Genomic DNA, 26908 nt, shown 5'->3' on the forward strand with positions numbered 1-26908 from the left:
TCTGCTGAATTGAAGTACATTATGAACACCATGCACAAAGTACTCTTCTACAGCTGTGACATGCTGCAGTGATGAGAACAAAGTATATTTCTTTTCTAGAGGGGTACTCAGAGAATCTGTTCCCTGGTAGGGGGAATGTTCCTTAACAGGTATGTTAAGGTAGACATTAACATACCCTAGCACAACATTTTTCAAAATGTACTTTGGGCTACTTGAAATTTCTGAATCAAATGAATGTGAAATCAATTCTGTCTCCTGTTACCATCTTCTGTGCAAGTGAAACTGCACTTGGGACAATTTAAAATCACAAGCTTGGAAGATCCTAGTTGGTCCATTTACTTTAGTTATCACCTTAAGTTCTTGTTTTGGATGAGTTGTCCTGCACCCTTCCAAACCCTTCTGCCCTGTATCATTCAGGTTACAGAGATTTCAAGTTAATGGCCTTGCCCCAGGAAGCAAGCGATCACATACTTAGTCCTGGCTGCAGTAGGGATCAAGGAGGGTATTGCAAATTTGAATTCCCCTGGCTCTCCGAGTTGACTTACTGCTGGTTCTGAGTTATACCTGCCAGAGGCGAGGTGTGATCTGTACTCTGACTGCACAGCCCCCTTTGTGTGGGCAAGGACTGGCTGTGGGTGGAGGGAGGCCGGACTGGCTCACTGTCCCGCCCCCGGGGCGCAGCCTGCTCGTCACCGGGTTATGCTATCCGTACCTGAACAAAGTCGTTTCAATCTTCCTGCACTTTTACTTCCACCCTGAGGCGTGTGTGGAACATCCGTCAGTCAGCGCGCAGGGCTTGTGTTGCACCCTCGCCTGGGGGCCTGCAGGACGTTGCAGGAGGTGAGTTGGGGGAAGGTATCTTGGGCCTGAAGTGTCAGGAGAGGAAAGATAAGAAGAGTGTGCAGAGCCAGATCACCCCCCCTAGCAATGCTGCTGGAGGAAATGCACAAAGTGACAGCTGCTTCTCCTTTCTCTCCCTGATGTCTCAACAGTGCTCTGCTCTTCCTCTATGCTCCTCCTGTTGCAAGCTCTGCTTCCTGTGAGGGAGGTCTGCAAGAGAATGCTGCCTTTGCAATTTTGTCAGGCCTGGGCAGGGTTTTAGGAGGTTCAGGGCAGCCCGCAAGTGATATCCGTTATTAGTACATTTCCTGTCCCCAAGTGCCAATCAACATTTCTGCCCATTCTCTCGGAGCTATGAGCTGCATACCTTGATGGCATAGTCTCCTGCAACATGTGTGGGAGGCACCTACTGATAAGAAACCTGGAAAAGCTCTTGTGGGAAGACAAGCACCCCCACCTGTTTGCTTGGTGTGTGGCTGACCTGCTGACAGTGGAACAGAGGTGGCACAGGGATGTTTCTGGAGCCACTGTGAGTGTTGTATACAGCACTCGCAGCCCCTGACCCTTTTGTTAATACTCATGCTGTAAGGCAGCAGGATTAGAACCGCAGTAGTTGTCAAAAATGCTTCATTTGCTACTGCACTGCCTACTGTTGTGAACTTGAACAAGTTGCTTTAGCTCATTTTGCCTTGCTTTACATCTCTGTGTAATACTGGTACCAGTACTAGGGCAAAAAGGGGTGAGACGCTTGCAATTGGAATGACAGCTGAGTGTACTGGAGTGCCAGGTGTTGTAACTCCCACATAAAGAATATTTTATAAATGTGGTGCCCAAAAGTGCTGTAACTGATGCTCTTTGTAGTGTCTCTTCTACAGTCTTCATGTACTAGGGCAAGAAAAACAGTGTCACACAGCAAAATCACTTTATGTCCTGCATACTTCTAGAGCTGCCTAATTGATTTTCATTGTATGCTTCCCTGCAAATACAAAAGATAATTGAAGTTGTGACTGGTGACTGCCTTCAGGGTCTTCATACTGAATGCCTATGATGACAGTAAATGATAGTTAAAAAGGATACTTACCGCTACCAAGATGCTTTTATATATATACCGATACAACAGATTTTGACTAAATGTAATGTATACTAAGGTCTTTTCCAACCTTAATGATTCTAAGGCCAGGGCCTGGTGACAGGAAAGAGAATGGCTTCTTTTAGTAGGCTTATGTCAGCTTAAAATAATTATGGTGTTACATTTTATCAGCTTTAGAGAAATTTCAACATAATGCTAAAAGATAACTCCGACACAAGGTCAGTTCTGAAGATCTCCCTGTTCATATGTCAGTCAGATTACAGAAGCTGACAAAATAACAAAGGTTATTTTGTAAATGATAGTTTGGTTGTAGGGAAAGTTGTTCTTATCTTCCAGTATCTGTAAAACATAAATGTTGCCTCTCATAAGAATATTTTTCGTATAAATCTATGGTAACCATGGTCTTAAGTAAACTTACTACATGTTTTTTTCTGACGATTTGTGTTTTGAAGTGTGCTGCTAAAGGCAAAAGAGAGAACTTTTGTTTCTCTTGTGTTTAGCACAGACCTGAATACAAGGGGTATAGGATAAAGAAAAAAATAAGAAGTTTCTTGAATGTTGCGGTTAATTTTTTTCTTGCCATACACTAGCAGCCGTTTGTGTCAATGTTTGCAGAACTGACAGGGTGCGGCTGTGACTTATAAAGCAGATCTTAACAGGGAAATTCCTTCAAAAATAAGAGTCTGAAAAATTAGGCACAGTGATTGTAAAAGGCGCTGCTAACTTTTTTCAAAAGAGGCTAAAGCAGGGCTAGTCAATCTATATGCCAGCATGTGAGTAAACGATCTAATTTCAGAGAATCTGTAGAATTTAACTGTTTTCATTAGTTTCAAGATGTGCAGGGCTGGGTGTTACATCTATCAGCTGAAGGATGCTTTCCTCAGTCAAGCTCTGTGCAGCAAAATACATATATATATAAATGCCCTAAGTATATATGTGTGTGTGGGTGTGTGCAAGTATGTGTGTGTGTATATATATATATATATATATATATAAATTTATATATACATACTGGAGTTATAATTGCAATAAACTATCAGCTTGTAAATTGTATCCCTGGATGATATTGGTGTTTTAATTTTTTTTTTCTGTTGTGAGCCATATAATTTTTCATAATCATTTCATTATTTTCTTTGTATGAGTGTTGGAAAAAGTCTTCTAAACTTAAAAGATAAGGCAAAAAGTTTTTACCTGTAGATAAATGCTAAAAAATATTTTACTGAAACTTAGAAACTCAGAGACATAAATGCAGGTAAAACAGCTTGGTAAGTTTTTAACTGTCACAGTTACAGTGCATGGGGTTGTCACACCTCATGACTTGTGAAATCTGTGCATCAGCACTGCTGTGCAATTCAAAAGCCTGGTGATTTACAGTAAACCAGATTGATCAAAGTACCAGCAATGACCTACCTTTTGAAGACCAGTCCCAAAATACCTCATGGTTAATAAACTGTAAAAATCTCGTAAAGCCCACATCTTTGGTTAGTATCATTTGGAGCTATGCTCATTTTCATCAGATTGTGATATGACGTGTTTTTACATGCTGATTTTTTTTTTTTTTTTTTTTTTTTTTTTTTTTTTTTGTAGCTAAAGGAATGCACATGGGGTTTCTTAACAGAATTTTTAATTTGTAAACCATTTAGTTTCTGAAGGGGATGGATGAGTGAAAAGAACTGCCTATTTTATTTAAAACTGGCCTTGGAACAATTGCATTGCTAACCCAGTAACATAGGGTAAATTGCAGTTTTAATTTTTCATGTTATTACCAGCACTTGTAAAGTATCAGGACACTTCAGGAACTAAGAAAAACCTACTTGCTGTGGAAGCTGCCTTGATGGTTAAGAATTTTAATTCATTCTCTATTATTTTTTTTTTTCTGTACTCAAGATGCTTGCTATGTGATTTTTTATGATGTGTATGAATGGTGGGGCAACTTGCAAGAAGGTGAGGTTCCCATGGTGCATGATTTCATTTTGCAGTATTTAGAAAGCATGATGATATTTTCTGAATCATATCTGGGCTGTTTACTAAGTGTAAATAACTTTATCAAGCAGTGCATAGTGCTTTTTTATTCCATTTTTTTTTTTTTTTTTTTTTTTAAATCTGGTTTCAGATTTCTATTCTTTCATATGCAATTGGCTATCTATTATTTGGATAGTTTTTCTTTTTCTTAAGGAAATCTAATAATGGACAGTACTAGCAGCATATACTGTCATGATTAGTTTGGTCTGTTCCTGCAATTGTGTCTTTTGTGAAATTGCTGAAATTTGAAAAAGAAAAATTTGATTTTATCTAGTACTCTTGAAATTTGAGACAAATCTTGTCAAGATCATTTTTGGCTTCACTTGTTCCAGTGAATTTTGATATAATTAAACTTGATTTTATATTACTGTCACTGAGAAATTGAAACTGATAGTTTGATTTTGGTTACCTCATACCCTGGTTTCAGCCAAGAATGAGCTTTACTGAATTAAATGAAGTTTAGGTATGTAAAAGCAGTGTCAAAGGAGAATCTCATCTAGACTATATACTACTGTAGTCAAAGTCTGGCTTGCTGGGGCATTTCCATCTAATTTCCATCTAATTCATTTGTGAGAGTGGCTATGTAGACTCAGAGCAAAGATTCACCTAGCTTATATTGTATTTTTGAGACTGGCTAATACTAGAAATTTCAAGAAAGGGATAAAGAGACAGAGCAATTAGGGAGTGATCTTTCCCTTAGTGTATATTCCCATAGTGGTTGGTCACACTTCCTAAGCTAGAAATTTTCCTAATAAGAGAAAGAGTATAGCTGACCAGGCAGGTGTAATAGTCAAATGCCTGTGACAACATTTACTAACCTTGTTCATTTTCCAGGGCCTGCTGGAACGTCGCAGGCGCTATGACAAGCTTTGCTGACTTTTGGGGTGTAGACTGCTGTGAGCCCACCAGAGGGCTCACACGCTACGGAAATGAGTAGGTCAGTCTGCTGTGCGCATGCTTTGTTCAAACATCTGATTTCTGTGCTTGATAAAGCACTTTTGTATGTCGTGTGTTATAACTGAAGTAAGGCCCATTACAAGTAGTTTCCTAAAGCAGGCTGGTAGTGTATATAGTAGTGTATATAGCCAACTGTTGCCTGCTCTCAGAAAGTTTTTTTTTTTTTTTTTTTTTTTTTTTTTTTTTTTTTTTTTTTTTGCTGCTCCGTCATTTGAGAACTGTCTTGGGAAATGTCTAAGTTTATAACTGCTTAGGAAGGATTTTGACAGCTAAGTTTTTTGGTCATTAAAACGTTTTCAGCTTTGGAGAGTATTTGAACTGCAATACTGGGATGCTCAGAGTTGCAAGAGAGAATGAGGAAAAATGTTCTGAGAACTGCGTGCTCAGCTCCATTGGGAAGAGTCCTGAAGCTAAATCAGAATGCTAGATTTACCAAGGTGATACCGTAAAAGTTGGTTAAAGAAACTCTCTAATACTCAGTTGGAGTTTTAGAAAGCAGGTGTTCTTTGATTATGGTGCCAGATGCCCAGGGAATCTCTCCACCTAGTGTGCGTGCTAAACCATCCAAACAACAGGGGTTATACACAATCAAAACATACATATTCATTATATTTCATAGAAATAATCAACATATTCATAGTATTTCCTGTAATTCGTTAAAATATGTAAATGTTCTTGACACATGCACATTTGTTTGACCACATTTGATTGTGGTCTTCCAGGGGGCCTCTGGTGGTTGTCAGTGGTCTTCCTCACTATGTTCACTGCTTGAACCCAGTTCTTGCATATGCTCAGACCATCTTGTTCTTTCTTGTTCTGTTGTTCCAACTTAGATATGCATAATAAACTAAGTGATTTACATGTCAAAAGACGTGTACACCATGAGTTCCTCACCTGTTTTTTACAGGCACATCTTTCAAGCCGAGGTTGTCTTTCCCCCACTTGGGATACAATTCTGTGTGGTCTTACAGATAAGGCTGACTAATTTGTCAACTATGTGTTCTTTTGACTCGGTATCAAAGGTTTGTAGATTTTTGCCAAATGGAATTAGAGTGTGAGAGTGATTTGCTCATCAAAATCCGAAAATGGATGGAAGTCCAAGGCTGGTTTACAGTGCTTTTTGTACTTATCTGCAGCATGCAAAGTCCAGTAGCCTGGTCCATAGCCAATATAGATAAATCACTTTGAAAAGGGACAGAACTTAATGGAAAGCCATTGCAAGCCACAGGTGTGAGGAACTGTACATCTAAGAATGTCTTGAAAGATGGTATGTTTTAAGATATATAAAGCACTGCCTGTTAGAACTCAAGCACAGAATTGAGTAGACTCTGGCTGACCTACTCTGTGTGATCAGAGCCTTTTCTACCTAATAAACAGAGTAGAAAAGCAAAAGTTCTATTTTTCTTAGATTCTACCTTCACATCCATGCAATGCCCAGACCTGTAGTCTGGAGACTACAGACGTACATTTCAGATTCAAATAATTCTCATTGACCTCTGTTGGAGTTATTCCAGATTGTGCCAGTTGGGCTTTTTCCTTCATATGAAAAGCTTCTCAAAATCTATTTCTCTCTTAAAATCATCAGACAAATTTGTGGCTACTTTAGACAGACCTATTCAGAAAAATAGAAAGACAAATCCAAGATACAAAGTCAAGTTGCTGCATGTCATCTGAGCATGGGTAACTGTATACATTCTTAGTCTGTCTCAATTACACAGTACTCCAGCGAAGGAGACTTTTTATAAACTTGATTTACCCACTTGATAATGAGTGAGGGTCATACAGTGAGTCTCACCAAACATAAGGTGAGCCATGGAAAAAGATGGGTATTCAATAGTGCCTTTGAACCTATTTGAAGTTTGGAAAAGCCTGCTCCTTTTGTATTGATACTGCATGTTGTACAATTTAGAATAAGTTTGGAGAGGGAAAAATATTTCCATCAGAACTCACAGAATTAATTTAAGATAAAATTATACCCAAACATGAATTGCACACAAGTATTTTCATGAGGGGGGAATGTGTTTAATTTATGAAGTCTTTCCACCAAGCTCACTAGCAATTATCTGTTTCACAGGTGAAAGTCAAACACCTAACTTATGTTTCAGAATTCCATAATACATTTTCTCTTTTAATTTTAGTGATTTAAAATATAAATTCAAAGAAACAATCCATCAGATTCCATCAGTCATCAGTCAGTTTTCATTCATTAGCTATCATATGCACATACTGTACTCCAAAGCACTGGATACAAATTGTGATAATGTGGTGTTAAGATGATCAGTCACAAGCGTGCCAATTGAATAACTGTAGTTACTTTAAATATTTTTTAATATGTTTTTCTTGTGTTTTCTTTTTGTTCCAGTTAATTGATTATCTGTATTTCTTATTAAACTGTCTGATTTTGCTTTGAGATTCCTTTTCAGAACTAGGATATTTTTTATCTTGTCCTTCACTCAGACTATCCCCTCCTCATTCACTATCCCATTTGCAGTATCCTTAGTGCAACCTTAGTGCAGGCATGCATTTTCAAAAAGCTTTTTCTTCTTCTAAGATTTTGTGCCTAATTAAAGAGATGGTTGCTAAGAGATTGTTGAAAGTATAATTAAGAGAGTCTAATTTACTCCTTTTCTTATCTACCATGCACAGAGTTCAGACCAGAATTTGTAAGTAAATGGGATAGCAGCATCCCAAAATATTCAGTGACCAGATTCTGACAATGGACAGAATGCAAGGAGAGTGTGCCAGTCCTGTGCCCTCAGGAGATGCAGAGAAGAGCAGGACTGGAGAAGAGGACCCAGGACCAACTGTGTTGGGAAAAGCACATGAGTTCTTTCAGATTTGTGATGTGGAAGGCAAAGGCTTCATCACTTGCCAAGATATGCAGGTAAAACAAAATTGGCTATGTGGAATGTACAATAAGAGAAACTCCCAATGCCCTTAATGAGTTGAGACCAATTAATGTAGAGTTAGAAAATGTAATACCCTCCTGATAAGTTAAAGAGATGTATAGGATTTAAAGTAATGTCTTTGAAGTCTTACGTGCTGTTCTGTGATTGTATGGTTCTATGATAATCCTTGCAATTTTTTCCACAGAAAAAGCAACAAATAAATGCAAAGCTGAAGTAAGTGCAGTTTAAAAAATCGTCCCAGGAATTCTATTTTTGGGGAAGTTGAAAGTCCAGCAAATTCATTGCTTTGCAGTTTGCCCCCATATCAACAACATATTCTGTCCACTAGTTTTACCTTTCTGTTTGTTGTTGTTGTTTGTTTTCAGCCAAACTCTGTAATCAGGGTCTTTCACTTTGGTTTCACATTTCAGACAAGTGAAATTCTCAGTTGAATCACATATACATGCAGGAAATGTAGAGAAACGGCATTTTAGCATTTTTCAGTGTTCAAAATAAACTAATCAAGTTGTTCTTAAAATAATCATACAATTTGAGGGCTAAATGCATATTTTCTAAAGTTGTTGAAAAGAAACAACCACACTACAAAATCTTTTTAAAACACACTGCAAAAATGATAAGAAGACTTGAAAAAAAAATTGAAAGCAGGGAAGGTAGAAACAATGAAAAAAAATGTTACAAAGCAGGAATGTACTCATGCATGATTTCAAAGCATAATGTCATTGTGCTAATCCATTTTTACCTTAGTACTAATAGATGAAATAGAAATGGGGAGCAGTGGCAAAATAAATTCACTACAAGCTACAACGAACTTAAGTATCTGAAGAGGTAGATCAGAAACAAAAACGTGTCTGAGTATATGCAAGTGAGAGACTTTTAACTGCTTATGTTGAAAAAGCAAAAACCTCACAGTATACTGCTCAATAGTACCTGTCAATAACTTTCTGTCCAGTTGTGTTGCTGAATTTTGTGATGCCTTGTGCTAATTCTGTGAAGCCGAGCAAGATAAGAGTGCAGATGCTTGCTGTGCTATAGGGTTTTCCGATATGTATTATCTCACTGAAGTTACTGAATGCAAAGTAACAACTATGTTTTTAGTGGTAATTTTGGTAAATCCCAATCCACAGAGAATTTCCTTTATTTTATTCTCATTTTATTGTCTTTCCAAAACTGAATAGCATATATTTTCACCTAGTAAAAGACCCATATATATACATAAAGTTTTAACATCTGTTTTTGCAAGGACTGTGAAGACATTTCTTTCTTTGATTCTGGGTTTTATGCTTGGATTATAGATAAATTTGTCATGAAGTCATAAGAGCATACCTTCCTCAGTTAATGTTGTTTCAGCCTTTGAGATATATTTGAATTTTCCTTCTGGGTAAAAAAAAAAAAAAAAAGCCTAAATTACAGGGATTTTTGTCTTGTTTATAGCTTCCATTCTTATCCTGTGGTAGTGAGTGAACTTACAGCATGTTTTGTGATTTCAGAGACTGTATCCTGAGTTACCTCTTAGCCTGGAAGAGCTTGAAAAAGTTTTTGTTATGTTGGATGCAGATGGCAATGGGTCACTTACCCCAAAGGAGTTCACCACAGGATTCAGTGAGTTTGGAAAGCATGTCTCCTATATAGACTCTTATTTGGGTTCTTTACTCTCCACTTGAATCTTTTATCCTAACAGTACACTTACGATGCACACAGGGAAACTGTTCCCCAGATACAGCAGTGGTCAAACGATGTTTATAAGATGTCTACAGGAGTTCATTCTCACCAAAGGGCTCCAGGGTGTTTCTCTCCTGTGTAAGATGGGAAGTCATGGCACAGTGACACAGTGAAAACTCAATAACCTAAGTTATTAAGCAGGTATTCTTTGTTACGGCGCTGGATGTGTGGGGGATCTCTCCACCTAACTAACACACGCTAAGTGTTACTGGCAGTGTGCTTATATTAGTGGGATATATGCATATTCATTTAATTTCCTGTAAGTCTCTTGCATATTCATCAGGCATGCGAATAATCATTAATATAGGTTCATCAGGTCTCCAGGTCTCCAAAGAATCATTAGCATAGGTTCCCACACCTATTTGCATGCATACTGGAGTCCTTGGGTGGATGAGCATCATATAACAAATATAACACATAATACTTGATGAACACCTATTATTCTTCTTGTCTTCCTAGTTTTCTTTTTATGAATGTAGCAGAAGGTACAAAACAAACAAAAAGCTACAAAAGAAAAAAAACTTTTCTTTTTTTTTTTTTCTTTTTAGTAGTCTTTGCAGTTCTTAAAATTTTTCACTCACTTGTCTTTATATCTACCCTCTTTATCTCCAGGATGTGGCTAGCATTTTTGTTTGATATATTCATTGTGGGGTCTCAGTTTCCCTACTTTTTGAGATCGATACTCTGGATCCAGAGTACTTTTCTACATATCATCCCCTCCACGCCCTCACACTTTGAGAAAATAATTTAGAATGTTTCACAGTTTGTTAATTTACTTGAGCCTTTCAACCCGGCTAACTTCAGTAATATGTATTCTTGCTTAAACTCATGTTAATTTAAACTGAATCAACTCATTTGTCAAACCATGGTTAGTTCTTGCAATCAGTTCTTCTATAGTGTTCTTCTATAGTATTTGCCCTTACTAGAGCAAATCCAAGATAACATTGATGCAGTGAAAACTCAATAACCAAAGTCATTAAGCAGGTATTTATTACGGTGCTGGGTGTGTGTGGGATTGCTCCGCTCAACCCACACACACACCAAAGGTTACTGGCAGTGTGTTTATATTAGTGGGATATATGCATATTAATTTCATTTATTGTAAGTCTCTTGCATACTCATCAGATATGCAAATAATCATTACATAGGTTCCCACACCTATTCGCATACGTACTGGAGTCCTTGGGTGGTTGTCTGGCATACTCCAATGGTCTTTTAATGAAGGCCAGAAGTCTTCCTCGCTGCTAAACTTCTGACCTTTACTTTCATTAAAAAACTTCAGCAGTCAAGCCAGTTCTTGCTGGGTAGATTATCTTATGCATACAGTTTTTTACTCCCTTATCTTTGGGGTTATTAGCATACAATTGTGTTAGCTAAAACCTATATATTCAACATACTTTATCTTGTTCCCTGTCTCAACATGATGTGTTGCTGGATGGTGAATAATTGATGAGAAAGTCTCATGACTTCCATGCAAACCCCTCATGATTATAATGTGGTTCCAATAGCCAGGAATGCCTGAATTTTGCTATTATTAATAGAAATATCCTGAATAGGTGGAAGAAAAGAATGTAGCGGTGAAGTCTAGAGGAATTAAAATACATGTGAGTCAAATGGAGGAAGAATGAACGTGAAAAAAGATCTAGCTTTGATATTCAGTTACAAGCAGGAATTTGAAGTATATTAAGAAATTTTAAGCATATCTAAGAGCACAACATCTATAAAGTGCTTGTTGCCACAGTTTATGTCTTTTGTTTATGGAAGTCTGAACTTTTTCAGTGTGTTTGTGAATTTTGAGGACAAAACCAGGCACAGACCTCAAATATCCTCTTGTCAGGACTCATGATTTAGTTGTTTCATGATGTTCCGTTTTCCCATAAACAAATGTGTTTTCCTTCCTAAAAGTTATATTTACTGTTTAATTTGATCTTTGGTGTGTTCTTCAATGACATTACTTCTTATCGTGATTTCTGAAAATGCTAAACTTATAACCTATGTAATTTTTAAATCTTAGGCCAGTTTCTTTTGGGGCAGATTGCTTTAAATAAAGAAATGCAACAATCGGAAGCTGAAACAGCCTGCCTACCTAAAAGTGAAGAGACTGTGAGAGATGATGATGATGAGGAATTCCAGTTCTCAAATCTGATGGATCGGCTTGGAGCAAAAAAGGTCTTGGAGGAGTGAGTTTTACCAGCAATAGTAATAGATTACACAATCTTTTATGATTCAACTCTGTGGTTTGATTTTAATGGAACTCAAGATGAATGATGAGAAATAAGGCCTTTCATTAACACGGTGACTCTTTAAAAATTAATTTTCTTAGCCGTTAGAAAGGATAAAATGACATTCAGCCCAAAGTTTCCAAGAGCAAAGCTACTGCACTGCAGTCATGTGAAACATGTCTGTTCCATATGAAAACTATACCACTGACATACCATGGATTTTGAAAATAGATAATTTCTAGTATGTTTGAGAATTCACGGGTGCTACTGATTTCAAAAACACAAACAGTGCACGGTGACTGTTTTTTGTTGTTGTTGTTTTTTGATAAGGAGTGTGTTTAAAGTGCACCTGTTAACCATAAACAAGAATGTTTGCTCTGCTATGCATTTATTTGCATATTGTGATTGCTATGATGACACCTCTTCCAGGACCAGGATGATGTCCTCTGAAACAAAGAATCCAAAAACATCCACTGCTGAGTTTCTTGTGCGTTGGTCTGATGTTCATTGGTTAATCACAATCAATGTACTGTATCAAAGAAAGCACAGGGACAAAAATTGGAGAGAACCTGGACAGATAATAAAAATGTCTAAGAAATGTATCAGTGATCCTTATCATGAAATAGAAATGCTTATCAGTGCTTTTCTAACCTGACTGCCTGTTATAGAAAAGAGCTAATTGGCAGTCATCCTGAAACACTTTCAATATGAAGTGATTGACGTACTTTTTATATCCTCATCCTCATTTTGTCCTTTAAATATAGAACTCATGGCTGTCTAGGTTCAGCCTAACAGTGCATGTGGAAGAGAACGAGTCAGGAAGGAAAAACAAAAGAAATTATTCAGGGAAATTTCAGCAAAGTGTTTTAAAAAATGTATCATTCACAGTAGAGCCTGAGTTTCATTCATTTGTCATGAGAAAATGTTTTTGATTAGCTTTTCCACTGTCCCATGCCTACTGGATTGGTGGAAAATTCTCTGCTTCTCATAAAAGTGACGGGATGGTACTAATCACAGGAGACAGATGAGATATCTATCCCCTTTCTTCTCCATTTCTGGTTAGATGAAGTGTCTAACAAGGCATTCAACAAACAAGAAATTTCTGTGATTCCCTGCAGTCATGCATGACCTGATGTTATGATCAATATTTTGGAATAAAAGTGATTGTTATAATTTCCCACCTACCTCATCCTTTTCCAATCTGAGTCTGCTTGAACAGCCCTTGTTTTTAATTAGACTTGTGTTCTGACTAGTAATGCCTTGAAGCCTCCATTCTGTTACTAGGATGCGGCAAACAGTTACTGTAGACTGAGAAATATTCTCTTATAATAATCTTTTATAATCTTTTGTTTCAGTGAAAGTGATGTGAAGCAGCTTTGGTTGCAGCTGAGAAAAGGTGAATCTCACTTACTTTCCAGTTTTGAAGAGTTACTGGCCAGAATTTTTTCCCAGCTCCATGATGCAGATAATGAAAAGAATGAGTTGGAATGGGCTCTAAAAAAGTTAGTGCTTTTCTTTCTTGGTCAGTTTGTGTAGTATTACATCTATCTTCTACATTTAAGCCTTTGAAATAAGTGAAGCATTTCTGAGGAGAACTGAGGGCTATAATCACAAGAGTTCCTGTAACATGAAGTTTTATTAGTCGTGAATAGTAAAATTATACATACTGCAGAACTTAGGTTTTCTTTTCCTGTTAACAGATTGTATTGACTGAAATTCTTTTGCAGATGTCTTTTATTTCATTGCAATTCTAAGACAATACTAAGCAATTCTCATCTAGTTAATGTTTGACTCCAAAGAGCAGTCAGGTTTATAGTTATGCAGATTATAGTTGAAGTTCACCTATAATTTTTATTTATATCAATTTTATAATTTTATATGTATATAATTTACATATATATTAATAACTCCCGATTTTTAGATCAGATCTGGAAGCTCTTAAGCTTTCTGAATTGTTTTAGTATCTTTGTGGGATATGGTATGAACCAGAGCAGTACAGGCTGTGCTTCCAATAGCTTTTCTGTCTGCTCTGTTAAATTTCAGTGCAATAACATTTTAGATTCACAGAAACAGCATTCAGACCAGCAGATACATACACAGTATCTTTCATTCACAGTATCATTGTTTGAAAAATATGTTGAGATAAAGTTGTCTAACACTTGTTTATTAGTGGTGTTAGAACATAATATATTTGTAAGCATTGAGCAGTAAAGGCAAATATACTTTTTGAAAATTCCATCACTCTTTTTGTTATATTGAGAATGTGACAAGGCTTCTGAAGGAAGAAAAAGGAAAAACACATGGCCATTGAAGACAAACTAGTTGATATTGATTGCAGAATTTTCAAGTGTGATTTTTAAGCCTTGAGGCACCTTGTCTGTTGGAAACAGCACAGTGAAAGTTATGTTGTCTGTCTTAGCCTACAGATTATTAATAATCACGTGTGTAACCATCACAGAGGGTGCAGTGCATGGAGCATTAGCATTACCTGACTTTTCTGACTTACATGAAATTGCTACCTTAAAAATGCATTGTATCTTTATGTCTTCATAGTAAAAACAGTTTTGTGTTAATTTCTTCTTCCTATTGCTCCTGCTAACTCCTCTGATGTCAGCACATAAATGCTTGCTTTGTTTGTAATGAATAGCTGGACGGAGTCAGATCTGTCACAGTAGTAGTGCTGCCTTAGATAACAGTGGGTATGAAAAACCTCTCTTGGGGAAAAAAAAAAAAAGCACAAATAAGAGCAAAGCTGAAGATAAGACCATACAAAAGGGGATATTTATATTTATTTTTATTTATTTTTTATACCTACATACTTTTAAACACAAAGAATGGTCAGGATTTACTGTGGGGACACAGAAGATAAGAGATGCTGGTTATGGAGGTCTCATCATCTCTCTTGTGCTTGGTGACAATAAGCACTCTTTGGAAGTTGAGAATGAATATCGACTTTCATTTTTCCTGCCTCAGCTCTGTGAGTCATTAAGCAATACTGCAGTTTACTCTCATCCTTTTGTCTTCTCTCCTAGATGTATGCTGTGCTTTTGTCTTAGATTTATTTCTTTTTTTTCTGACCTGGATGTCCTGAGAACCTTCATGTGCATGTACTGGGATCTTTACTATGCTATCAACATAGGCCATTCTTCTGTCCTTGGATTTTGTCTTTTCTTCTGGAGCATTCATGTGTGCATATTTCTATTCATGTTATGGGGACCTGAATCTAAGAGACCCAGGGTATTTATCCTGTCCTGGTCAAATAGATAGAGTACAGTGCTTCTGTTCCCATTTGTAGGTCCAGCTGGTAGTGAGGCTGGGCATGTATGTCCTCAATAAACACATGTGCAGATACACACATGGGGGCTATACAGACTAATACTGATTGGAGAGCAGTGCCTCTACTGGCACCCCTGTAAACACAAGCAGCATTCACACAAACATGAAGGATGTTTCTTCCCTGTTGATCAGGGGTAAATTTTACTAGTGATGATATACACACATGCTGCCCTCCCCCACACTGACTTTATTCAGAAACAAGCCCGCATCCACATATCCTTTTAATACTAGCATGGGCCTTAGGTCCACCTAATGTCCATGCCTGCACCCTGGGCCCCTTACCCATTGCTCAGCCCTTGGGTCTTTCCAGATGTGAGTCTACTTCTACTCACTGCCTTGTTTGCTTTGACTGATGTTAGCTACCACAATGCATTAATTTGCTCGCTCATGATTACAATCATTGTAACAACCACAGATCCTTGAAGCATAGGGCTTTTCATGTCCATCTAATGCCCATGTCAGGAACCTAGTCCCTGTACCTCCAGTCATCAGCTCAGACCTTGAGTCTTTCCAGATGCAGATCTCCTCCTCCTTGCTGGTTAGCTTAGCTTGAAGTGTGATAATGATTAACACCCATACGGAATAGATGTTGAGTTCCCACAGAGAATAATTAGAAATAGGATGTAGTAAGATGACAGACACTAGGGTTGACCAGATGAATATAATGACCATCATATTGCTTACTCTTGACTTAGCCATTTATCCACACTTCTTTCCTTTTGCACATCCACCTCGGTCCCTTTCTCTCTCTATCCTTGCATTCTCATAAATAAAAACAACTTGTTCCTAAATACTTTTGTGACTTCAGTTTTCATGGTGCTGCCAAAAACTATGCTTCAAAACACGAGAGGACTAACTAAAATTATTCTCCCTGTCAGAAGCAAATAAAGTATTTAATGCTCTCATGGAAATACAGACTTCTAAGCGGTATGTTCTGCCTGTGCAAAGTTACAGGGTACATATATTTCATTACACAGTCAATTTAGTTCTGATCAAAGTGATTGCATGAATACGATCTTTTAAAACATGATCTTAGCATGTCTACCATATCTTTCTAAATAATTTTTATGAATATGTGTAATTTTATGTCATTGAAAAATGCTATTATGACACATTTTCTTATTTTAAAGAAAATAAAATTTGAGATCAGAACATGATCAGAACAGGGGAGTAAAATAAATTGCCTAGATTTTCCAGCACTCCCTGTTTGAAGCATTGCAGTTATATGAAGAGGCCATCATCTGGGCTGCTTTTCTAATCTAGTCTGAGTTTACACAAATGTAGATGACAGCAAATTTTCTCTTTTTCTTTTTTCAAAATGGTATGGGTTAATACATGTTTATTGCTGCTGTAAATCCTGAGTAAATACCTTCCACCCTCATTTCTATCTGTTACTAAAAATTGCAAGCTGGCAATGTCAAGTGTTGAGATATTTGAAAGGGGGAAAGAAAGACTTTTTTATAAAGTTACTCACTTATTTTGGTGTAGGTAATTTTTTTCCAGTTTGCTTTCATTTTTTTCAGCTTTATCTGAGAAGTGAGTCAAGCTTTTTATAATTGAAAAATACAGACTTTGTAAAGCATTAGGTACAAAAATTATAGTAGGTTCCCCAAAGTACAAAATTAATGTTTTATTTGATGATTTTTTTTTGCTACTGTATATTCATTGTGTTGCTCTTGTTAATGTTAATGCCCTAGAAGGTTCGTTTCTCTATTTGTAATGGATGCATTCTCCAGATTGCTCAAGGAACACCTCTAACAAAAGAGATAAGGGGGACTATGTAGTAATGTCATATAAAGATCCTATTAGTCTCTGTTAAAAATCACTCTTGAGTGTGCCCTGAATTTGATGCAAAGTGATTTATGGTTTTGAGTTTCTGGATTAATGAAAACAACATAGCATAGCATAGCAACAGAACAAATGAACAGCCCTAACAGTAGTTTATTTATTTATTTATGGTCCAAACTGAAGCATCCACTTGATGTAATTCTTCATGTATCAAACTACAGTGAGATTGTAATATTATAATGGTGAAAAGCGAGCTCTGTCCTTTCTTCCTTTTTCCTACTGTCAGATACGTATTTGCATAGCACATTTATGTCTGATCTTTAGCTGAGCTTTAAAAATTGTTTCTGCAAAGCTCTTAGAAAGGAAGTAAGGTGTCTTTCAAGAAGGACTTTCAGGAAGTCCATTCTAGCCAAAACTGCTTAGTCATGATAAAAGTACCTCATTTAATGCTTTTGAATGGTGAACAATGCAGTCCTACAGTAAAAAGTGATGTTGCATTGGAAACACTTTTAACTGGCAAACTTAGACTCTGGTATTGTTATTAGTGTCACTAGGGAGTTCTATTCCTTAAATCTAAGATTTAGTAGTCATTAAAACTGCATAATGAACAGCTACTTTATATGGAAACATCAGATGTATATCTTTACCAATTTTTTTTGTGTAGCTTTGTTATTTTATGTAACCTTTGAGCTGTTGAAGCTTTTTTTCCCTAAGATTTTGGTGTTTGCTGCTGTTTTTTCTTTGATTCGTTGATTTTTTTTTCTTTCTTTTTTTCTTTTTTTTTTTTCTTTTTTAAAATCTGTGATCTTTCCTGCACACTTTCTTACCCTCAGTACATTCTCTGGTGACTTATGTTATGGCACAAAATGTGTAGGGCTTAGTTGGTAGTTATGAGACGTAACCTGAAGTAATGCTACAAAAGTAAAAAAAAAGTAAAAGTAATGCTACATACATTTAGTATACTTTTATCTCTTTTTAGAAAAACTGCAGCTTTTGATGAAGAAATTCAAAATCTCTATGAAGAAATGGAACAGCAAATCAAAAAGGAGAAAGAGCAGTTTCTCTTGAAAGTGAGTGTCTGTTGTTATTGCTAGCATGGATTCTGCTCCTATTACCAGTGGTTTTATACTCATCCTGGGTGTGGAATAAGAGCCTACAAAATGTGTTTCACAACAGAGTTATAAAAAACAGCATTTCCCTTGCTGATGCTTTTGATCTGATCCAGACTCCGCAGCTTCCAACTGAATGACTTTGATGAAAAGAACATCAGTGTACTGTTCTCAGTGGTTGGCATAGAGTAGCAGCTGATTTTCTTTTGAAAGTCAATGGAACTACTGCTTCATTGTATTATCGATGCTCCTACAGATCCAACTGCTGGATACAGTTAGCAAAAATGTTTTCGGAGGTTGTTCATAGCAGCACTAATCTTATTGAGTTCTGCAAGCTCTGCTTTTGTGGAGCGGATAAGTTCTCACTGAACTGCAACAACAGCTATTCAAGTAATGGTAATTTCTGAAACCAGCACACCTGTTTGCATGATAATGTTACGTCAGATTCTTTTGTCACTGCCATAATTCCTCAAGAACACTTAACATCAAATTCCCTTTTCTTCTGAAAAGTCTACTTTAAATCTCACCTATTGCTTTTAATAATCTATTCTTTTGATTTTTCTCTCCCTTCCCCTCCCCCCTCCCCCCCCAACAAGGAAACTAACAAGAAATCCTAACAGGCTGCAGGAAACAGTCACCTAAGAATCATTTGGGTGGGCACCTCTGCTGCTCTTAACTTTCACACTAGATTGGGTTGCTCAGGGACTTGTCCAGTTGAGTTTTGAGTATGCCAATGATGAAGATTCCACAACAGTTCTGGGACAACCAATTGTAAGCCTTTTTGTTTTTTTGAAAGCTCTTGTATCAATGAAAACAATATATGTTTTCATACAATCCATGGTACTCAAAATGTTGCACAAACTAGTGGATATTCATCAAAGATCACCTCAATTCTCAATCAAATATGATATCTAAAGAAATCCTTTTGTGGTCCAAATGTATAAAGTTTTTTTTTTTTTTTTTTCCCCCGTGACATAAACTGTGTTAGAACTAAAAGTGTCTTAATCAGTTGTCTAAAGAATCTTCTAAGTCTTTATTTGTCTCAAAGACAAGAACATGATTCATAACCTTCAGTTTTTACATTCCAAGTTGAGAACAGTTTTCAGTGGTGAATGAGGTGAAACCTTTATATAAATTCTGCATATCAATTGAAGAATAACAAGTATTTGCAAATTTGCCTGCTGGTGGAAGAATTGGTTTATACGTTATTAACACCCCATAACTGAAGTTGTATTGAAAATTCTAAAACATAAAAACAAACAACCCCCCAACTCCCCCCCCCCCAAAAAAAAAAACAACCCCCCAAAAAAGTGACTGTATGAGCAGTGATTGTTGGATCTCCTAATTAGTTGTATTTTTGAGGCAAAGCCATTTATTTCAAGCTGTTGCATTAAAGCTTCCCACTGAAGCTATTTACAGTTTAGTCAACATTCATGCTAGTGGCTTAGTCATCTTTCACACTAGTGGTTGTCCTGGTACTGTAAAAGTCGGTCAAAGAAACTCTCTAAGACTCAATTTGGAGTTTTAGAAAGCAGGCGTTCTTTGTGGCACTGGATGCACAGGAGATCACTCCATTTCGTATGCATGCCGAATTGTCCAAGCTTCAGGGGTTATAAACAGTTAGAACATGCATATTAATTAGATGTCAGAGAAATAATCAACATATTCATACTATTTACCATAATTTGTTAAAATATGTAAATGTTCCTGATACATGCACATTTGTTTGTACTGTTGATCTTTGGTGGTTGTTGGTAGTCTTCCTGACTATGTTTGCTGCTTGAACCTAGTTGTTGCATATGCTCAGACCATCTTGTTCTTTCTTATCTTGTTGTTCCAATTTAGACATGCATACTAAATTAAGTGATTTACACATCAAAAAACATGTGCACACCAGGTGTTCCTCACCTATTTTTTACAGGCACATCTTCCAGGCCTAGGTTATCTTGCACCCCCTTCCCCTGTCTTGGGATACAGTTCCATATGGTCTTACAGATAAGGCTGATTCTTTAGAGAGTAAGGTAGCATTAGATATACAAAGTTTCTAGTTTTCCTTATATCTAACTAAACATAGTAAAATATTTCAAATTTGGTTCTATTATTCTATAAGGGAGAGAACTATATGTTCTTCTGACTTGGTATCAGTATGACACCCAAGAAGTATTGTTTTTTAACATGACTAATGTGGGGAGATCTGATTGTTAAGTTTTTTCTCTAATGCAAAGTCTCACAAAAACTCTACTGCCAGGAGAGATGCATTGATGCCATATAAAAAGGGAATTATTATGGCTTGAATATAGAATAGCTCTTGAAGAATGCGTTTAAAGAAATTGTTAGGATAACAAATGAGTACAAATTATAGCTATTTAAGATACTTAGTACCCTGCTGACTGAAATCTGTATAAAGACCTGTTTGTCTGCCTTTTTCACTTGGGTATATATTCTTCCACATAAGAAGCCAGTTACATGCATTTGATTGCCCTTTTATATGTACTGCTAAAGGGCAATATAAAGCAGCATGTTGGAACCACTCTTGTGCTTACCGTCTTCTTGTGGGAATTTTTATTTGGAGGCATCTTCCTGAGGAGTTTAGGGAGTAGCAGCATGCAGTAGAGGAATAGGATAGATTCTGAGCTAATATGAACTGCCTGGAACCCCATTTTACTCAGGGGTGGCCTGATGATTTGTCTCAGCTGAGGAGTGTCTGAAGGAGTAATGCTGATTGGCACTTGGAGTTGACAGTGATTGCAAGATGATTAGATAGCAAAACAGTTGACAGATTGACATAATTGCTAGATGTGTTGCAGAGCTTGAGTCCCAGATCACTTGCTATATCAGTGGAATATTAGTAATATAAATTGTTGTTAGGGATAGATTTTGAAGGTAGCAGTTAATGTTTCTTTTACTTCAACCTGTGTTGCAATAGCCTTTATCTCCTGTATCAGTCCTGATACCTTGTATTTGACCTACAGTATGGCTCCATAACGATTTAAATAGGTCCATCTTGGTTCTGTATCTGTTGGTTCTATTCTCATCACTTCATCGCTCTCCAGCAGTTGTCTGGTTCAGGAAACCAAAAATACAGAAAGCTACTCACTTTTCTTTTTTTTTTTCTTTTTTCTTTTTGTTTTTAAATCTCCTGTTCAGTTTAGCTCTCTGAAACAGCTCACTGTTGTAAGGAACGAGCATGAATGTTACTGTGGGAGAGGAAGAAGTGTTGCTGGAGATGGGAAGCTATATTGTAACTTTATTGGTTAAGGTTGGCTAAGCTCCTAAGTCTCATGGATATATGCTCTGAGTGTCCAAGACAGAAGATTTCTGCTTCCACTTTATAGTGGCTTGAGAACAATTCATGTGCAGTCACCACTTGCTCTAGTAACTGCAGCCATTAAAGTTATTGAACACCACCAGTTTGCAGAAGCTGAGTCCAGTTTTATGTATGATACCGTCCTTAAATTGAGTTATATCACTAGCTAGTCATGTTCACTGCTAAAAGCTTTTCTATTATTTTCACAGCTGATTCCTTATGTTTCTTCCTGCTGATGAAATTGTGCTGTTCTATTGATTCGTTTCCCCTTTGAATTTTGCAGGACGCAGAGAGGTTTCAGTCCTATAGCCAAGAGCTGGAGTGCAAGCTCCTGTCGAAAGAACAAGAACTGGAACAATTGGTTCAAAACCAGAAAAGGGTATTAAGAGATATCCTCAATTTTATTTTATTTTATTTTTTTTTTAAGATTATTATTTTTTTAGTTTATTAATGTGATTTTTCTTTAGGTGCCATTTTAGGTACCAAAAATATAAGTTGGTGTGAAGTGGTTCTGTCAAACTGTGATCCTCTGTTACTTTTGTATCATGGGTGTAGCTACCTGAGCATATTTAAAAAACAGAGTTATGGCTGCTAGATTTCTATGTGTATGCTTAGGAAAATGTTACCTTATATATGTAGAGAAGTTTTTTTTATATATAATAAAATGGGGAAAAAAATGATATTCTCCTCAGGTACTAGGTCAGTTTTGTGAAATGTAACATAATTCTTCTGCCTGCCATGTGCTAATGCCCAGACAACTCAGGAATAGGCTCTTGTAGCTTGTATCTCTACTCAAAGCTTGTACCAGCTGTTTCTTTGCTTGTTTGGGAGGATTCAGCACCACAAACTTGAAATGCTTTCTTCTAAACAAATGGGCCTGATACACCTTTCTCTAATAATTTTGCATCTTCTTGAATGCTACTGGCATGCCTGCTTGTTGATGTGTTTAAGAAAATAGAATCAAGCCCACTGCTCTTGTCATTAGTTCTCTTGTATGGCAACAGCTTGTCAAGTTCCCCTATTAAAGCCTACTGTGTTTTATTTCTTAAAGTGCATGGCCTACTTGGGAAAGTAGGCTATTTCTTTATGTGTAAACTTGCTGTAAAGTCCCTTCAGCCCCTTCAAGGTCAGTAAATTAGAGAAGGGAAAAGGAGGTAGCACTGGAATTTAAATGAGCAAACATTTAAACATTTGCCACACTGCAGCACCAGAGCAGAATAACCTGTCCTTTGAAGATGTATGTGGAGACACGGATCAGGCATTTTCAGTCTGAAGCTAACTGAAAAACTATAATAAAATATTTATTGTAATTTTGTAATGATTTTAATATTCTCTTTATTTATTTATTTATTTATAAAGTTTAAAGCTCAATTATCAAGCAGCAGTTCTGTGAAAGCCTTTTCCTGTGGTTGTCTAATATATTTGTGTTCTTAACTGGTATAAAAACACAGAAACTCTTCAAATGTTTACACTCAGTTTTAAGCATGGTCTAATCACATAACACTGGAAGAAACGTCAAAAAGTTTTGTCTTATATTTACCTAGTATATCTTGGAAAACAAAACAATTTTGTGTTATTTTCTTTATTATTATTAATCTAATTTTATGGTTACTTTTTTCTATATATTGCATTATCAGTTTGTAAATTTTATTTGTAATTTCTATAATAAGGGTGCAGAGGACGTTATAAATGAATTTGCATAAGTCTCAGCAAAATTGCTTTGGAAGGACAGGATTTTCCTATTACTATAAAAATTACATTTTTTTTATGGAAAGGGAGCCTATGATGTACAAATGGAATTCTCTACTTCTTATTGTATGATCAGTATTTTATTATTTTCTGGTATGGTTGCCTACTCTGAAAGCTTAATTCGGTGTTATAGACAATGTTTTTTACATGTATTTTTTTAATTCCTAATAATCACCTCTGAAATGGAATCTCATCCTTCCTCAGATCTGCTTTTGTTATACTCTAACCCCACCATTTTCTGATATTACTCTTCATTCATCTAGATATCAGTGTGTGCTAGGTTATCTTTTACCTGTCTAATGTTTGCCTAATACAGAGAGCACTGTGTCACTTTCTCCTCTTGCATGGAAATATACTTTGACAATTAAATCTATTCTTGGTAATGGTAGCATGGTTTAATTAAAATTGCCATGCTTGATTATATGAAAGAACCTCTTGGGAATATACTTTTTTTTTAATCTTTCTCTCTCTCTTTTTTTTTTTTTTTTTCCATCCCAATATAATTAAATTATTCCTGTGGTGGAAATGATTATCGAAAATGTGAAAGGAAACTTACAGATGAATTCAGTGTTGTTTCTGCTGATTTAGCCAGAGGGAGGCTCCCTTTTGAGGGTCATCTGCCTGACATGACTGAAATACTGATCTGATTCCATACTGACTGGTCTTCTGGAGGCCAAGGTTCCTTTTCCTAGGCCTTTTTGCTGGCTACCATGATCTTGAATTGTTAGCTTGCTCGCATGCTGGGTAGCTTAGACAGAGGACAAGGTATTCTCATTAGTGTTCCCAAAGAGATGAGTGACACAGAAGGAAGCACTGAAGACAAAGCATGTCCAGCATAGCATCGAGGGTAATGAGACTCATATTAGGTAAAGAAGGCAGGTGGGAGCCAAGGAAAGGCGGAGGTGCTCAATGCCTTCTTTGCCTCAGTCTTTAGCGGCAATACTGGTTGTTCTCTGGATACCCAGTACCCTGAGCTGGTGGAAGGGGATGGGGAGCAGGATGTGGCCCTCACCATCCACGAAGAACTGGTTGGTGACCTGGTACGGCACTTGGATGTGCACAAGTCGATGGGGCCGGATGGGATCCACCCAAGGGTACTGAGAGAACTGGCGGAGGAACTGGCCAAGCCCCTATCCATCATTTATCAGCAGTCCTGGCTATCGGGGGAGGTCTCAGCTGACTGGTGGCTAGCAAATGTGATGCCCATCTACAAGAAGGGCCGGAGGGCAGACCCGGGGAACTACAGGCCTGTCAGTTTGACCTCAGTACCAGGGAAGCTCATGGAGCAGATCCTCTTGGGAGTCATCACGCAGCACTTGCAGGGCAAGCAGGCGATCAGGCCCAGTCAGCATGGGTTTATGGAAGGCAGATCCTGCTTGACGAACCTGATCTCCTTCTATGACAAAGTGACGCGCTGGGTGGACGAGGGAAAGGCTGTGGATGTGGTCTACCTTGACTTCAGCAAGGCTTTTGACACCGTCTCCCACAGCATTCTCCTCAAGAAACTGGCTGCTCTTGGCTTGGACTGGTGCACGCTTCGTTGGGTTAGAAACTGGCTGGATAGCCGGGCCCAAAGAGTTGTGGTAAATGGAGTCAAGTCCAGTTGGAGGCCAGTCACTAGTGGTGTCCCCCAGGGCTCGGTGCTGGGGCCGGTCCTCTTTAATATCTTCATCAATGATCTGGACGAGGGCATTGAGTGCACCCTCAGTAAGTTTGCAGATGACACCAAGCATGTGTCGATCTGCTCGAGGGTAGGAAAGCTCTGCAGGAGGATCTGGATAGGCTGCACCGATGGGCTGAGGTCAACTGCATGAGGTTCAACAAGGCCAAGTGCCGGGTCCTGCACCTGGGGCGCAATAACCCCAAGCAGAGCTACAGGCTGGGAGATGAGTGGTTGGAGAGCTGCCAGGCAGAGAAGAACCTGGGAGTGATGGTGGACAGTCGGCTGAATATGAGCTAGCAGTGTGCTCAGGTGGCCAAGAAGGCCAACGGCATCCTGGCTTGTATCAGAAACAGTGTGGCCAGCAGGGCTAGGGAGGTGATCGTTCCCCTGTACTCGGCTCTGGTGAGGCCACACCTCGAGTACTGTGTTCAGTTTTGGGCCCCTCGCTACAAGAAGGACATCGAGGTGCTTGAGCGGGTCCAAAGAAGGGCGACGAAGCTGGTGAGGGGCCTGGAGAACAAGTCCTACGAGGAGCGGCTGGAGGAGCTGGGCTTGTTCAGCCTGGAGAAGAGGAGGCTCAGGGGCGACCTTATCGCTCTTTACAGATACCTTAAAGGAGGCTGTAGAGAGGTGGGGGTTGGCCTGTTCTCCCATGTGCCTGGTGACGGGACGAGGGGGAATGGGCTTAAGTTGTGCCAGGGGAGTTTTAGGTTAGATGTTAGGAAGAACTTCTTTACTGAAAGGGTTGTGAGGCACTGGAACAGGCTGCCCAGGGAGGTGGTGGAGTCACCATCCCTGGAAGTCTTCAAAAGACGTTTAGATGTAGAGCTTAGGGATATGGTTTAGTGGGGACTGTTAGTGTTAGGTCAGAGGTTGGACTCGATGATCTTGAGGTCTCTTCCAACCTAGAAATTCTGTGATTCTGTGAAAGTGCAGGAGAGTTACTTTGCTTCTCGCTTAAAACGATGAATTCTGTGCTGATGGGAGTTTGATCTTGGAAATCTGAATGAGAGGTCCATAAGAACACATCAGCATTCAGTAGCATTCAAAAATGCAAATCAAATGATGGGATTGTTAAGAAAGGCATAAAGAACAAAACAACCCCCAACTGTATAATACTGTATAAATGCTTCATTGTTCATTTGCACCTAAAATAAATGGGGGGTGGGGAGGGATTTGCAGCTCTGATAAGCAGCTAATTACACCTTTTTGCAGTTTGATCTGGTGCATTTTTGAAATGGATGGAATTCAAGGATAGAGTAGAATGGTTTTGTTTTAGTGTGGCATCACTATGTCTCTATGGAGGGCACCATATGTACTACATTCATATGTTGGTTTTGACAGAAATAGCTTCCCTATTCAGCTGACTTCTACGACTTGAATTGAAAAGTCAAAGTGCCTCAGTTAGTTGTAATACTTTCTCTTCTCTTTTCTTCCACTCCAGTTGGAGCAACAATGTACAGAACTTCTCAGTGGCAAACAAGAAACCAAAGTAGAGAATGCCAAGCTGAAGCTGACTAACCAGGAGCTGCTGGATGACCTAGTGAGAACTTCTCATGATCTGCATTTGGCTCAACAACAGTTACAGGTTCTTCAGGAGGAAGCATCAAGGCTAAATGAGGAAAAGGAAATGTAAGTCATCAGCTGATGAGGTTCTAATGCTTTTGCCTGGCGAGCTGGTGAGTTTCCTTCTCAAGGTACTCAGTGTTGTGATTTGAACCCGTGTTATTAGCAGAAACCACCAACAAAGCCAGTTCTAGTCATATTTCCCCAAGTAACTCAACATGTTTTTTGTTGTAGCATGCTGGCTTCTGCAGAATCTTTTGCTGCTTCTTCAAAATGTGAATGTTCTCCTCATTCCCCCATTTTTCGAGGTTGTTTAGAATAATAAAAAAAATAGTCTAAACTAGTTTTAAAAGTATGTTTTAGTTTTGAAATACCAGTGAAATTAAAATTAGTTGTGGCACATTAATTCATACTCCTCAAAGCTCTATCCATGTGAAGTTCAATTCTCCAAATGTATTGTGACTATGAGACAACTAGGATGTCCTTCTGTCCATCAAAAACAAGTCTAATTCATAATTTTTGACCAAGGAGCTTGGCCAGCAAGATAAAAGGCAGCTTATGCTGCTAAATTAAAGCTCACACGAGGCTTTGTGGTGATCCAGACCATCATTCTGTTGAAATGTTTTGGATC

The 26908-nt window shown here is 37.9% G+C and overlaps 1 protein-coding gene across 4 annotated transcripts in view; it reads left to right on the forward strand.

Moving 5' to 3' along the window:
- The first annotated feature begins 660 nt into the window (after positions 1-660).
- The window catches only part of CRACR2A (calcium release activated channel regulator 2A), a 54146-nt gene continuing 27898 nt past the window's right edge, over positions 661-26908 (forward strand). For 2 of the 4 annotated variants that reach the window (XR_011811859.1, XM_013092146.5), the window contains exons 1-8: positions 661-840; positions 7556-7793; positions 9306-9417; positions 11552-11717; positions 13115-13261; positions 17863-17953; positions 21583-21678; positions 26156-26343. Coding sequence is in view for 3 of the 4 variants with exons in the window: in XM_013092146.5 (XP_012947600.4) it covers positions 7626-7793; positions 9306-9417; positions 11552-11717; positions 13115-13261; positions 17863-17953; positions 21583-21678; positions 26156-26343 (968 nt within the window). In the remaining variant the exon portion in view is untranslated. Of the gene's footprint in view, positions 841-1190; positions 1370-4786; positions 4890-7555; positions 7794-9305; positions 9418-11551; positions 11718-13114; positions 13262-17862; positions 17954-21582; positions 21679-26155; positions 26344-26908 lie in introns of those variants that run through there. The other 2 variants (XM_013092147.5, XM_005011645.6) reach the window with 2 other exon arrangements.

This window comes from Anas platyrhynchos, chromosome 1 (assembly GCF_047663525.1).
Source record: "Anas platyrhynchos isolate ZD024472 breed Pekin duck chromosome 1, IASCAAS_PekinDuck_T2T, whole genome shotgun sequence".
In the NCBI taxonomy this organism is placed as follows: Eukaryota; Metazoa; Chordata; class Aves; order Anseriformes; family Anatidae; genus Anas; species Anas platyrhynchos.